The 14,556-nt window shown below is 43.7% G+C and overlaps 1 protein-coding gene across 1 annotated transcript in view; it reads right to left on the bottom strand.

Annotated features, from left to right (window-relative positions):
* The window catches only part of Rhoj (ras homolog family member J), a 76,428-nt gene that overhangs the window by 16,715 nt on the left and 45,157 nt on the right, over positions 1-14,556 (bottom strand). The window contains exon 2 of the mRNA XM_051196002.1: positions 3,150-3,208. Within this exon, the coding sequence (XP_051051959.1) occupies positions 3,150-3,208 (59 nt within the window). The remainder of the gene's footprint in view (positions 1-3,149; positions 3,209-14,556) is intronic.

The following is a 14,556-nucleotide window of genomic DNA, read 5'->3' as shown; positions in this document are numbered from 1 at the left end:
GACTGGAACTTTTGGGACATTTATTCTAGGATGGCTGTTCTTGATTGTCAACTTGACCACATCTGGAATTAACTAAAACCCAAGTGGCTGGGTACACCTGTGAGGGATTTCTCTTAATTAAGTCATTTGAAATGGGAAGACCCACTTTTAACCTGGATCTTTTGAGGTGGGAAGACCCAGCTTTAATCTGGGCCACACCTTCTGGTAACAGCCTAGATAAAGGACATGGAAGAAGGAAGTTTCATCTCTGCCTGCTTGCCCTCACTCTCGCTAACAAGTCCATTCCTTCTTCAGGAATTTGGCATATAATGAATAGCAGCTGAGACATCTAGCCTCACGGACTGAACAACTACTGGATTCTTGGACCTTCTGTTGGTAGACAACCATTGTTGGACTAGCTGGACCACAGCCTGTAAGTCATCCTATTAAATCCCATATATATATATATATATATATATATATATATATATATATATTCATTATATCTGTTCAGTTCCTTTAAAAATGAAATGAAATTTGTTGTAAAGTTTTTTTTTGGCTAATTTATAGATGTAGTTATTTTGTTGGAAACATGCCTCAGCCAGTAAAGACTTAAATTCATTGATTTGGAGCTGGGGTACAAGGGCCTGCATTTGTTTCTGTTGTGTTTTTGAGACAAGGTCTCATGTAGCCCAGGGTGGCCTTGCATTTCCTATGTAGGTGAGGGTGACTTTGAACTCCTGATCCTGCTGCCTCCGTTTCCCAAGAAGAATCTGCATTTCTAAGACGCTACATGGACAAGCAATGCTGCTGGTCAGTGGACAGCACTTTGGTGACAATTTGAGAGCAGTGGCTCTCAAAATATGCTGTCCAAAGCAGCAGCAATGGAAACCTATCATAAGTGCAAATTCTTGGGACCTATCCTAGACTTGTAGAATGGGAAACTGTAGAGTGGAGCCTTATGGGTGATTTTTAATAAGCTCTGGGTGGTTCTGGTGCATGCTCAAGTTTGATAATCATTGTCCCAGAACACAAATGACAGTTTATCCTTTACTATAACATGTCCCTGTATTTAAAATCTTTCACTGCTGAATGGTCTCCCTCGGGTCTTGACTCAACCCTTTTTGATTAATTACTCCAGTCCTTTCAGGGTTTCTCGAAATTATCTTTTAAACTTCTTAATCATAGAATCTGAGGCCCAGAAGGAACTTTCAGATATGCTCTGATTTCCTTTCTCCATGCTTCACTCTCCCCTGTGAGCCTTGTCTATCCAGAGATTTCGAAATAAGTGAAGGAAAGCCTTAAGGTAAAAGTTAAGTTGAAGAAACAGGTTGAATGTACTTGTTACCATATTTTACAGCATCTGTTGACCCTGTGTCAGAGGTTTAGGTAACCCTACTTAGCTTCAATTTGAAGTTTAAGGATATTTTTACAATATATTATCACTTCCACTCTCACGTGTATTTTTTTTTTAAGGATAGAGTAATGGGAAATAATAATTCAACTCTACAAGAGCTTTTAAACAGTTTTATTGGATGTAGAATGAAATAGAGATCAAGGGATATGCTGTTGAGACAATTAATACATAGGAACAAACAATTGCTGTGGATCACTGCATAAGTGTGGGGAGAGCTGAATGGGCAGGAGCTTCCAGAATTTTCTGAGACGGCAAGGGGGGCAGAGCAGTTTCAGAGTGTGAAAGAATCCTTGCTGTATTGAGCTTTGCAAACTGGATTGTATGGACTTTACATACTGTGAGGTTATGATGAATAGCAACACCCCACTGACTATGCGACTGAGTTAGAGTGGGCAATTCCAGCCCTTGAGTCCTTGTGCTACATTTTGTTGTATCAGAGGACACAAACTGACTTTTCCATTTGAGTAGCAAGGGGCATTTTTTTTCTCTTGCCATGCTTCTCTTTCCTGATATTCATGGGAGAGATCACCCTACTCCTTAGTTTTGACAGTGGTTTTCCAAGTCATCTGGCCACAAGTAGAATCTGAAGGGTCCTGGAAAGGAGCCTTGGGTCTGATGCTAGACTATCCAGGCTCTGTGCTCTGGCTGTAAAACAACAGCTTTGATGTCCCACGTACACTTGCTGGTGGTCCTTACACATGCACATTGAAAGCCTTGAAGAGATTCCATTTATTTATTTTCTAGTATAGAGCTTTCAAGTTGAGCAAAATGACATCTCTCCAGATAATTGTGAGAAAAGGCCTTGACAAATGCATAGCTATTAACAATTACCAAGACACTCACAGTGGGAAATACCCGGTCAAATATTCACTCCAAAGGACTTAAGCTGTATAAATTTGGACTGACTGAACAACCCGCTGATTTTGACCTAAATAAATGATTCAAGACATATGGTAACACTCTTCTATCCAAGAAATTAGGCCACAGCCATCAATGGCTCATTCGCATCCCTTCCTCCACAGGGCGAACTCCTAACACTGGATGTTTTCCACAGCTCAGTGTGAGGGGCAGGGAAAGGCAGTCACCCAGTATTTCTACCCAAGGACAGCCATGCGCAGGTTCACTGTTGGGGATTCAAGTTCATGCCCTTCCATTCTCAAACCCAAAGAGACACTTGTGACAGAATGAGAGCATTTGGGAAAACTTAGAAAATTTAGTCAGTTTTCAGTAGTTTGGGGTTGACCTTCATCGTTGGGACACATCTAGACTCATTTTTCTTTCAGTCTTTAATCCATCATGTCTCCCATCTCTTTTTGAGCCTTTTCACAGCTCGATAGGTAAACTAGGTAAATAAAATACAGGATGGACAAAGAAAACAGCATGAGGAAAAGTGTAAAACTATAATTTAGAAAACAGACCCATGTATCTTGGATATGGAGCAGGCTTGGGTTGGAGACAATTGAAATTCTTGGCTAGAAATGTTATTTTGAGTATTGATGTTTTTTTTTAATGTTGGACATATCAGTAGTATCTTGGACAGTGACTTAGGTTTTTGTAGTTTTATATATACATAAAAATATTTTAAAGTTAAGAATGTGCATTTGGTTGACATTTGGGTAGAATATACATGGGCCCCAAATGATTAGAATGGGAAATAGCTGTGCTTTAGCTCCTGAATGATGAGTCAAAGGGACCATTCTTTCTCCTACTCCCCTTCCCCAACCCTTAATGAATCAAGTCAGTGAGATCATACCTGTCCTGCGGTGTCGTACAGTCCAAGCAAGTGCTGCTTGCCTCCCACTGTCACAGTAACTAGGGGAGAAGAGAAGAGAATTCATAAATATAGGCTTCAATCGGTAGAATGTCTCATGCCAGCATCTCTCTGGGTAGGGAGGATGAGCATATGTCTCATTGGTGTATATTCTAAAGCAAGTTGACAGCATAGTTTCCAAATGAAAGAGAACCTTGGACTGCAGTGACAGCAGATGGTCTGAGCCAACTCCAAATCTCTCAATGGAGATGGTTATTTTTGGTGTTACTCGAGTACTTTGTAGGCTGTTTGGTGACCTTTACTGGGATCTACAATATAAAGCTCCGGAAGAAAAGGGATGCTAAGTCCCTTTCAGGATTTACTTCTAAGCTACCTTTCAGGATACAGAATCAGGTAATTAGCCATTAGAGATCTCTGTGTTCTTGGGCTGAGGAGACACCCACTGAGCTACCATGGAGATTTGACTTAGGATTCTCAGCACCTATGGAAAAGGCCAGGTGTCTGTACCTGGCCTCACATGTACCCATGTGAGCATCTGTACAAGGGGACAGGGAAGGGACAGATATAGGCAGATCTCTGGAGTTCACTGGCCAGACAGTTGAGACAATTGGTAACCTCTAGCTTTAGTAAGAGACATTGTCTCCAAAGATAAACTGGAGTCACCAAGGGCTGACTACATATACTACATATACATACCTGACCATAAACCATATATACACCTGACCATATATCATATATATATATATATACATGTGTGTATACATATGTGACCATATACTACATATGCACACCTAACCATAAACTATATACACAGTTGACCACACACTACATATACACTCCTGACCATACACTACATATACACATATGCACACCTAACCATAAACTATATACACAGCTGACCAACACAACATATACACACCTGACTATATACTATGTATACATCCTTGACCATACTCTACATATATACACCTGACCATATATTACATTACACTACATACACATGTGTGCATGTGTGCACACGTGTGTACACACACACACACACACACACACACACACACACACACTGTTTTTATCTGACTTTGAGATGTTAATAAAACCCAGGTGCTGTCTGGGCATGTGGTTTTAGGTATGTGGTTTCACATACCTACTGGGTTAGATGTACCCAGCAGGCTTGATGCCTTGCCAAGAAATTGTGCAAAGTAATGTGGGAATACCAGCCGTTCTGCACATGTCTGAGAATGACACAGTCTCAAGAGAAAGTGGGGTTGATCCCCTCTGCTGTCAGCTGCACAGGAAATGAAGGGAGACTGAATGGTGACCTTTTAGAGCTGGGTGGCTAATATGTCAGCCTCATTCCTAGCCAGCTGCTCAGTGTTGATGGCTTGGTGCTGCTTTTTACTTTGATTTATTTTCAGGTTGATGGGGATCATGTATGTAAAAACATTTCCCAATGCCACTCTTGGGAAAGCACTTGTTTAAAAGGCATAGTCTCCCCAGATACTGGGGACTGTTTTTCTAATCCACTCAGATCCACATGTGTTCAGTTTCATAACATGACCACAGCCAGATGTGCTTCTAAACGTGTGTTTTTAAACATAAAACTCAGCTCTATGAAATCCTCACTTGCAAAACTGGCTGACAGGCAGGGTGGGGCACTTAAACATTTTTACTTCTGTCTATAAGCCAGGCTAGCAATGGAAATAGAGGTGCCTAGAGCTCTTTGTCCTGTTTTATTTCCTTCTTTGGGCCCATTGGCAGAAGAGAGCTTGAGCTGATGCCCCTGAAATTGGCCAAAATGGTTTCCTTAATGACCAATTGGTTACCTAGTCATGGATCAAGAATGAATGGAAGAAATCCAGCTATTACAACATGGAATTTCCTGCCTTTAGTGAGCTGGGCACATGGAGGTCAGGGCTGCTGTTCATGGGATCCTGAGCACTGCTCTGTGACCCATAGACCCAGGGCCACTAGAAGCTGAGCCAGTAGGTGGCAAGCTCTAGAAGCTGAGCCATCATTTGCACTGAAAACTGCAAATATCCCTAAGCAGTGGCTGTGACCTTTGTCACTGGTGTTTTGCAGGCCCAGCTTTCATTGCCCCCTTTTTCTATTGAACCATTCCCTTCAGCCTTCTTCCCTTCAGGCCACACCCTTTACTCCCTGGCTGCTGGAATTCCAGGCCACTTTACCAGGCCTGAGACAAGTGTGAGCAAGAAAGGATGAAACAGGAACTGAGAGTCCGCATAGTGTACTCTTCCCTCTGCTTGTCTTTCTCTCCTCCGGTGATCTCTGGGCTACCTGGACTGAGCTCAGTACTGGAAACAGACAGAGCAGATGCAGATGCACCTGTCCAAAACAAGTGAAAGGCGTAGCCATGTGCAGTGTAGCGTACACTATGCCTGGGTAACAGAGGGCTGGGGGCACGGCTGAGTGTGCATGCATTGGAACACTCTGCTGGCATTTGCTCAGAGAAGGCTTTCTTGGGGAGATGTCTAAGTTGAGTCTACAAAGATGGCCCTGAGTTTTCCATGCTGTTGTGGCTCTCTTACACAGCCTTTACTTTGAAGGCTTTTCAAGCTCTTAAAGTATGTTGGCTAAGGAAATAGAAAGGAAAAGAATGAAGAGAATATCCTTGGGTTAAGGGAGACGGTGGTATAGGATAGGGGAGGATAGATACCATTGTTGGTGTGGAAATGGGGTGAATTTTAAGCATTCAGCAGTGCTTGTTCTACTAGCCATTCAGGAGGGTTGTTAGAAAAAGGACTTAGAGCTTGTGTCTCTATCTTTGAGAGTTGCTTTAGTCCCTCTTCCTTGTTTTTGCTAGAGGACATCAAGAAACATTAGAGACAGAGGCCAGCATCAGTTGTACAAGACATGGCTTCACAAATCCTAGACCAGCAGTGGATGTCTTATTGCTTGCCAACCTGTGTCCCATGAGGCTCTACAAGCTGGCAAGGAATTAGTCACAACTCCATGGAAGGAAGGTGCTGCCACCAAGAGCTAATCATCCATGAAATGAGGTCACAGCATGGTTGCTCACCCCAGGCCACTCTGCCTTTGATTCCCACCATTGCTTTTCATCACTGGAGTGACCCTGGAGATATCATCTAGCACCCCAAGTCCCGTCTTTCTTTTCTGTTAAAAATGGAATCCATATGGTAGACGGAGGGAACTGACTACCACAGATTGTCTTCTGACTTCCATGTATGTACTGTAGCATAATCCTCTCCTGCCACAAATAAATGTAACAAGAATATTCACAAAATGGGTTCATAGAATATTTGCGAGAAGGCGTGATGAGGAAATATCTAATGCACGTCCTTGTTCACAGTAGGTGCTGAATGGATGCATCCAACAAGTGTATATTTAGTCCATTCTGAGGACAGGGGGCAGTCTGTCTTTCTCTCTACCAAGTAGCCAGTGCATAAGAACTGACACATAATGGGAATCTTAACTGTAAGCTGCTAGTTACTTTCCACCATAAATGATAGCTGTTTAAATCTGCCTTATGTTTTCACTGAGGACAGAGTCCCCATGCCCAGCACAGATTCTGCCACCTGAATATGTTGAATACTTGGGACAGAAACTGCACAGGGTCCTTGGGTTTGTGCAAGGATATGGCTCGATCTTCCCTGGCTAACCACTGACCACAAAGCTACTAGGACAGCCATATCCAGGTTGTCTTCCAGAGCACCTTCTATTCTGGGAGTTTTTAGAGTTGTTTTTCTGAACTGGTTCTCTCAAGAAAGTGTGAAAAGTTGACCACAATCTGTTAAGTGTAGAAACAGAAGACTTTCCTGAAACCTATTAAACTCTTTGCTTCCTTGTGTTGGTTCTGGGGTGAACTGGAGTGAGTGATTCCTTTCTTGAGGTGTGGAAGCCAGGATACAAGTTTGCATTCTTGAGCATCATTAATTTACAGCCCACCCGGGCAGAACACAGGCCTCTTTCCCTCTGTAATTTACTGTCTTCAAGTTGTGTCATTTGCCAATGCCTAAGTCCTCTGACCATCAGTCCAAGCCATGAGTGGAGTGATGGAGTAAGGGACTGGGTGCAAAACCTCTTCCTTGATGTGTGGAAGCTGTCTCAGTGGCTCAAAGTAGTCTTCCGGGGTTCAGTGTGATGAAGCAAGGTGAGCTCCACGGATTCTAACAGTGGAAACGTCAGCTCAGGGGAAGTTCCCAGGGTGCAGTTGACGACCCATGTCACTTAGGTCTAGGGTACTCTCTCAGTGTTTGACTAAAGCCTGACTGTGTGGTGTGGGTTTAGAACCACAGGAGTGCTGTTTTTGGAGGAAGAAATACTAACTTTTAGATTCAGTAAGAAGCAGAATTTTAAGACTGTTAAACAAGTGGCTCTCTGTTCATGTCAAAGATTTATGAACCTATGAACAGGTGAGCCAGGGAAATGGCAACTCATGCCCAAGGACCACATTGAGGAGCAGCAGTCAGGCTGAGGCAGGAGGACCAAGTGCTAGTCTGTGCTATGCAGCAAGTCCTTGGCAAAACAAAACAAAACAAAAAAACAAACAACCCCCCCAAAAAAACCCAAAAAACAGAACAACCAAAAGAAAACATAAAAAACAGCCCTATCCATTCAAAAGGCTGCTTGAGCATGTTCAACACCTATCCCAAGCTTCCATTTTACTAAGGGGCAAGTTCAGAGGCATCAGCCATGAAATCTCTCCAAATATCTGTTAGAGAGCAGTTAGTATGAAGCTGGACACAAACACTGGAGGCAGATTCCTTTGTGTATGTATGGGTATTTATGTATGTATGGAGTGTGTGTGTGGGGGCTGTGTTTGCATGTGTGTGTGTGTATGTATGTGTGGCATGTGTCTGTATATGTTTGTGGTGTGTATGTGTGGTATCTATGTGTGGGATGTGTATGTGGTGTGTGTATGTGGTATGTGTGTGTATGTGTGTGAGTGTGAGAGTGGTGTGTGTGTGTGTATGTGTATATGTATGTGTGGCATGTGTCTGTGTATGTTTGTGGTGTGTATGTGTGGGATGTGTATGTGTGTGGTGTGTGTTATGTATGTGATGTGTGTGTATGTTTGTGTGTGGTATATGTGTGGTGTGTGTATGTGGTATGTGTGTGAGTGTGAGAGTGGTGTGTGTATGTGTGTGAATGTGAGAGTGGTGTGTGTATGTGTGTGAGTGTGAGAGTGGTGTGTGTGTATGTGGTGTGTGTGTGTGTGTGGTGCTCATCTTTCCTGGCTCTGACTGCTGCCTGGGTCCCTTCCTGAAGTTCTGCCTCAGCCCATCTGTACCTGCTTGCCTCAGGGTTTCTCTCATTGCTAGGCATCAGGTTGTATGTATGTGTGAAACAAAGGTCCCTAGGGTAAGTCTCTGCTTTAAAAGATGTGTTAGCTCAAGGGGAAAATCCAACAGGCTTTCTGAGAATTCCCTGGGATTCCAAGTAGAAGGCTTTGTTTTCATTTCTTCTCTCCCCCCCCTCCACATCCTTTGAGACAGAGTGTCCTGTAGTTCAGGCTGCTCTTCAGCTCACTTCATAGCTGAGGATGGCCTTAAATTCCTGATTTTCCTGCCCCTTCTGGAATTACAGATATGTGTCATCATCATTTCCTTTGCCCCTGCCCTGGCTGTCCTAGAATATGCTGTGCAGACCAGGCTGGCTTTGAACTCACAGAGATTTGCTTGCCTTTGCCTCCTGAGTGCTGGGATTAAAGGTGTGGGACAGCATCACCCAGCTCTGCCTCCCCATTTTAAAGCTCTGCATATCTACTCTAAGATAATTAGAGTCCCATTCAAACAGGACAGGATACAACCGCCATGCCTTGTCTGGCCCTGGCTGTGTTTCTCTTTTCTCTTAGCAACATCTTTTGTGACCTGTGATAATGGCTTGCAGTGAGTCATTTTCTGAGTTCCCTGGATTTTAAGGTGAAGAACTAATTGCAATCCTGGACTCACTGGAAACAAACGCTGGGACCTCGAGGAAGCCATAGCTTTCCTGATCCTCCATATTTCTTATTTGCAAGTTGAGGAACAGAGATGTCAGGAAAGTGAAAATTCTGTATGCTGAGGATTCCAAGAGTGTGGTGTGGTGTTATTGAGAAAACACCTTCTTAACAAACAATGTTTGGGGGAAGGGGGCTTCCTGGAAAGTTTTGTCACCATGGTTCTGGATGTGGGGTGGATGCATGGGAAAAAAATATTCCCTTGTCAGTATTTATTTGATGAAGGAGGGGAGGAATGGGAAGAGCTCTAGACTCAGCTGACTGAGGTCAGGGGACTGGACCAAGCCAAATGAAGAGCCCGGCTGCCGCACCCCGGGCATGTCAGCCTTGTTTAGCCCCGCCCTTCCTTCGGCAGTGTTTCTTGGGAGAGCCCACTTCATCCCATCCTACCTAGACAGCTGTGGATGCTGAGTCTTTTTTTTTTTTTTTAACCATCCTTACAGTTGTCCCCATCCCGTCACATGGAAGAGTCTCCTAACTGGTGCCCTAGTCTTCGGGTTCCGCTTTCAGTGCTGCCTCAATGGCCCCAGAATAAGTGCAAAGTGAAAGCCAAAAACCTTGTAAGAGCGAGCATACAAGGCCCTGGTCATCAGCGGCCGATTCCCTTCCTCATTCTCCTTTATTTCCTCCAGGAGGCCCAGGATTTGTCAAGAGCTTTTGTAATGTGTTGTACTCACGACGCCCTCATTGGAGCTCTTGCTTTGGGATGCTGGGAAGGAAGTTCTGCAATACTTGTCCCACACTTAGCCTGGAAAAATCCTCTTTCCTAAGCCCTTCAACCCTTCAGGAATCTAAAGCTATTTCCATGTGTGCTTTCCTTTTGAGTCAGAAAGGAATTGGCATTAAATCAGTTTCTGTTTATTTGGTTTTGTTTTTGTCGCTGTGTGTTTTCATATGTGTGCTTGTGCACTTGCGTATATTTGGGTGTGTGTACATTTGTTTGGAGGCCACAGGAAACCTCAACCACTGTTTCTTAAGAAGTGTCATCTGCTTTTTTTCTGAGAGGGTATCTCTCATTGACTCGAATATCACCATGTAGGCTAGATAGATTGGCTAATGAGCTGTGGGGATCTGCATGTCTCTGCTTCCCCACAGTCTGGGTATGAGCATGCATCAACATGGCCAGCTTTTTAATGTAGGTTCTGAGTACCCAACTTGGCTGTTTGTACTTGCAAGGCTAGCACTTTATTGACTGAGCCATCTCCTCGGCTACAGCAAGATATTATTTATTCTCACGTCCAGATGCTAGCAAAACTCAGATATGTGCTACATACATATCGGCCGAGTGGCTGAAACATACATTAAACTCCCACCAAACTGAAGTTTTTCTCTGAGGCATCTTTGGTATTTTTCAAAAGGTCACTGTGAACTTTGCTGGACACTGAATGGCAGGATGGGGTTACTTGTCTGATGTCCTGCACTGTAGCTGTCTACCTGTTGTAAGGGATGCCATGGAAACCTGGCCTCCCTGGGTGCATCTGTGCTCATGATGGTCCTCCAATTTGATAACCAAAAGTGGCAGATATGTAGGCCTAGTATGTTGAGGCCCTGGGTACCATCCCCAGTGAAACACAACACCCCTCTCTCACACACACACACACACACACACACACACACACACCTACATACACAAACACACACACACATGCATATGCACACACACACACACTGTAGAGAGAGTGCTAATACTTGTAAGAGCTTAAATATGTGCATGTTCACTCACTGCTGACGAAAATGTAAATTTGCTCAAGATTTTCTGGAACGCCATTTGGCAATAGATGAAAAGCCCGAGCATGAAATCTAATACTTTTCCCCCTTCTGGCTCAACCCTCTTTTCAGGAATATGTTTCAAGGAACAGTCATACAAGTGAATAGTAATGTATACATAAGAATATTCATCACCAGTGTGTTTATAACAGCAAATGGCTGGAAGAGGGCTAAGATGGTCAACGACGAAGACCTGGTTCTCATCAGTTATAGTGTACCCTCATGAAGGGACCTGGTGAGCTGTGGGCATCACGCTTAGAGAAGCAGAAGATGCCACACTGCATCCATAAAATATACATGCAGCGCTCTCCTTTTCATGCTTGCTACTACGGGCGTGTGAAATGATCTTAGAACGCAGCCGTGTGCTGTGGGATTGTGGTGGACATTCTGCTGTTGTAATGGCTGCCTACAGACAGGCTGGCATGCCATCTGAGTTGCCTCTTGTCAAGCTGTGTGCCTTCTGAGTTCCCTCTGAACCTTGTGTGTCAGGCGCATCCGGATTCATTTTAGGTTGTAGACGGAGCCTGCATTTTTTATGAGGAGAGAGTGTGAGAGTAGGTCTGCCATGGTGTGCTCTGGGCTTCAGAGCAAGCCATCTCTCTCAAAGGACTATGGCAATCCTCAAATGTCTACCTGCACTTGCTGTTTGAAGGGGCCCAGGAAGCCTTGTTCATCTGAGAGTGCTAGGATCTTCTGACCTGTGCTGACAAGAAAACTGAGTTGTAGGGACACTCTGAGGAAACCAAGTCCAGATCTTCATTACCATCTGGACACAGTAGTGAGAGAATGAACCAGGTGAGAGAATGCTCAGTGCTTTGCTTCTCTTCACCATCTTCTTTGATGATAGTTTGGAGACTATGAGGCCATTCTTTCCTTCATAGTTGCTATCCTTAGATTATATGTTTTCACTCTCCTCTGTGTTATACAGAGTTTGGGGATTTATGTATTTGTGTTTTATTTACCTTCACCTAATATTCCTTTCAGGTAACAAATAAGGAGTTTTCTCTCCAAGTTAAAAAAAACCTTTATGGTATACTTCTTAATATATGTCAAGAAATATGAATACTAAGTAGCCATATTCCTCAGTGCTACCACACACTGTATTCTCTATGTGAAATAAAGCATATTAGAGACTCTAAAGAAATGAATGGATATACCCATATTTACTTATTAATATTTGATGGGTCATTACAGTAGGAGGATGTATGTGCATATATATCTATATGTGTGACAATTGTATATGTGTATATATATCTATATATCTAGACATATATGTGACAATTGGAGGCAAATGTTTTCAGATGCTACCTGTAACAAATACATGGGAGGTAATTATCCCTTGTAACTTTATTATTAAGTATATTCTTTAAGTTTGTATATGGTAAACACCACCTTTATGTCCTTGTCCAGATATTTTTCTCCTAATTGTTTTCCCCCGGACCATCTGATGCTATACTTGCAGTTCTATTCAAGGATGTTTCTCAGCAACACAGGGTACCCAATCGAGACAGTCATATAAGGAGAGGAGCAGAGCCAGTGAGGGATGCTCTGACAGCTCAGAGCACTTTCTTTTCTGGTAGCAAGGAAAGACGAAAGATGGCAAACTCCTTCAAATGTAGCCCTTCTTGCATCCCTGACATATTTATAATACAGGCATGCACTTCCTGCCCCTCAGGTCAACCTCAACCTATTGTTTGCTAAACTCTCTCATGGTACTGATTCCTTGTTTCTCTTTTGGATGATAATTCTTCTACAGGTCATGTGCTGTGTCCTCCTCTCATGCTCCTTAGTGTGTCCCCTTGGAGACCCTCAGGTGATTGACAGGTGACTCATATGAGAAGGAGTGGTGTACTCCGTGGAGATAATGTGCTGATATATTATTTATGATTTATTAAAGCCACCGGAGATCAAAATAGCAAAGCAGCCATAATAGTCATCCACAGAAACCAGGCAGCCATAGCACACACCTTTAATCCCAGGACTCAGGATTAAGAGGTAGACAGATCTCTGTTAGATCAAGGTCACACTGCTACATAAAATTGATCTAGTCCTAAAAGAAACAGCTTACATGAAGGTGATCTCAGCAACTGGGATTACATGCCTTCAATCCCAGCACTAAGGATGTAGAGACAGGAGTAATATAGCTGGGCAGAGAAGGGAATAAAAGGCAAGAGACAAGAGCTGAGGGCTTTTGCCTCAGAGAATTCATAGAGACAGGGTTGCCATTTTAGCTTGGTAGAGGTAAGATCTACTGGCTTGGCTGCTTTGCTTTTCTGATCTTCAGCTTGAAGCTTGAATCCTAATATCTGTCTCTGGGTCTTTTATATTTTGTGCTATAAAACAATGTAGAAGGGAGACTTGGTCTGGGCTACTAGTTTATACATGCCCATCCCCAGTCTTCAGGGAGGTTGGGACAAAATTGTAGCCCCATGCCTACAGTAGAGAGCTATAGGGCTCTGTGATTGGGGAAGCTTCCCAAGGGATATTTCCTGTCTCCAGTGGTGATTTGAGATTTGAAGGGACTCTGGCCAAAAAAGGATGAAGATGAAACTATAAACAAGGCATCTTGGGGCTTGGAATGTCTCTGTTCCTTGGGCCATCATTGGGATGCAGCTCTTGAAATCAGCAATGGTAGACACCATGGGAAGGGCAGCTTTCTGACTTGTTTACGTCAGTATTTCAGCAGATTGTACCAACAGCTTGGATGACCATGAACACACAGTGTGGTTTATTCTGTGTGGGGACTTATGCCTATCTTTGAAGCTTTGTAACCAACCTAAAAAGGAGTTTCTGGACCCATGGCTATGTGTCCATTAGTCCTCTGTGACAGCCTATATGGACATGGCATTATGGAGGCAAATTGTGAAGCCACAGTGCTTATCTTCTATGGGTGAGCTCTGTTCAGTCTGTTCTCTCTCTCTGGTCCTGGTAATTGGTACCATTTCTTTATCTCTTTTCAAAGTATACCCTGCTCCCCTATTCTCCTTCCCCTACCCCAAAGGTCTTATAGCAATGATTAATAGTTGGCTGGACTGTGCACGTCTTTCAGGCAAAGACAAATCCTGAAGGCTTTGCTGGTGATGTGATTTTGACTAGTGGATATCTATTGGATGAATGAATAGATTAAATGTCCCTGCAGCTTCCAGGAGAGCATCTGTTTCAAGGGGAACTGCAGCCAATGGATGGAGCTCTGTTAGGGATCTCTGGACCCATCTGGTGGGTGGGAGGGGAATATGTGGAATCATGCAGCTTTTCCAGCATGCTGGAAATCACAGCAGAAGGTGCTTGTGGCACTGTCTGGTGTGGATGCCAGGAGATACAATTGTTGAATCGGAACTGATCAATTCTATAAAGAACAAGGAAGGCCATTGAGCATGGGGTTGGGTACACTCCAAGACAGACAACGATGGAGTGGTTGGTTAGCTCTCAGCATCAGCAGCGGACTGTGCTGATCCAGACTTTCAGGGCATAAGGCAGCCATTGAAGTTGTCAATCCTAGGGCCTGGGGTAGAGCCCAAGTTCTTAATCCCAGTGTCTGCAAGGGGCTGGGAGCTCCTGCAATCCAACTACCATGCCTGGGAGCTCCAGGGGAGAATAGTGCTAGAGCTACAGGAGCTCTGCTCCCAAATCTGATTGCAGCCAAAT

Source organism: Phodopus roborovskii, unplaced genomic scaffold (assembly GCF_943737965.1).
Source record: "Phodopus roborovskii unplaced genomic scaffold, PHOROB, whole genome shotgun sequence".
NCBI lineage: Eukaryota > Metazoa > Chordata > Mammalia > Rodentia > Cricetidae > Phodopus > Phodopus roborovskii.
Note: the sequence above shows the minus strand (reverse complement) of the source record. Positions and strands in the feature narration are given on the sequence as shown.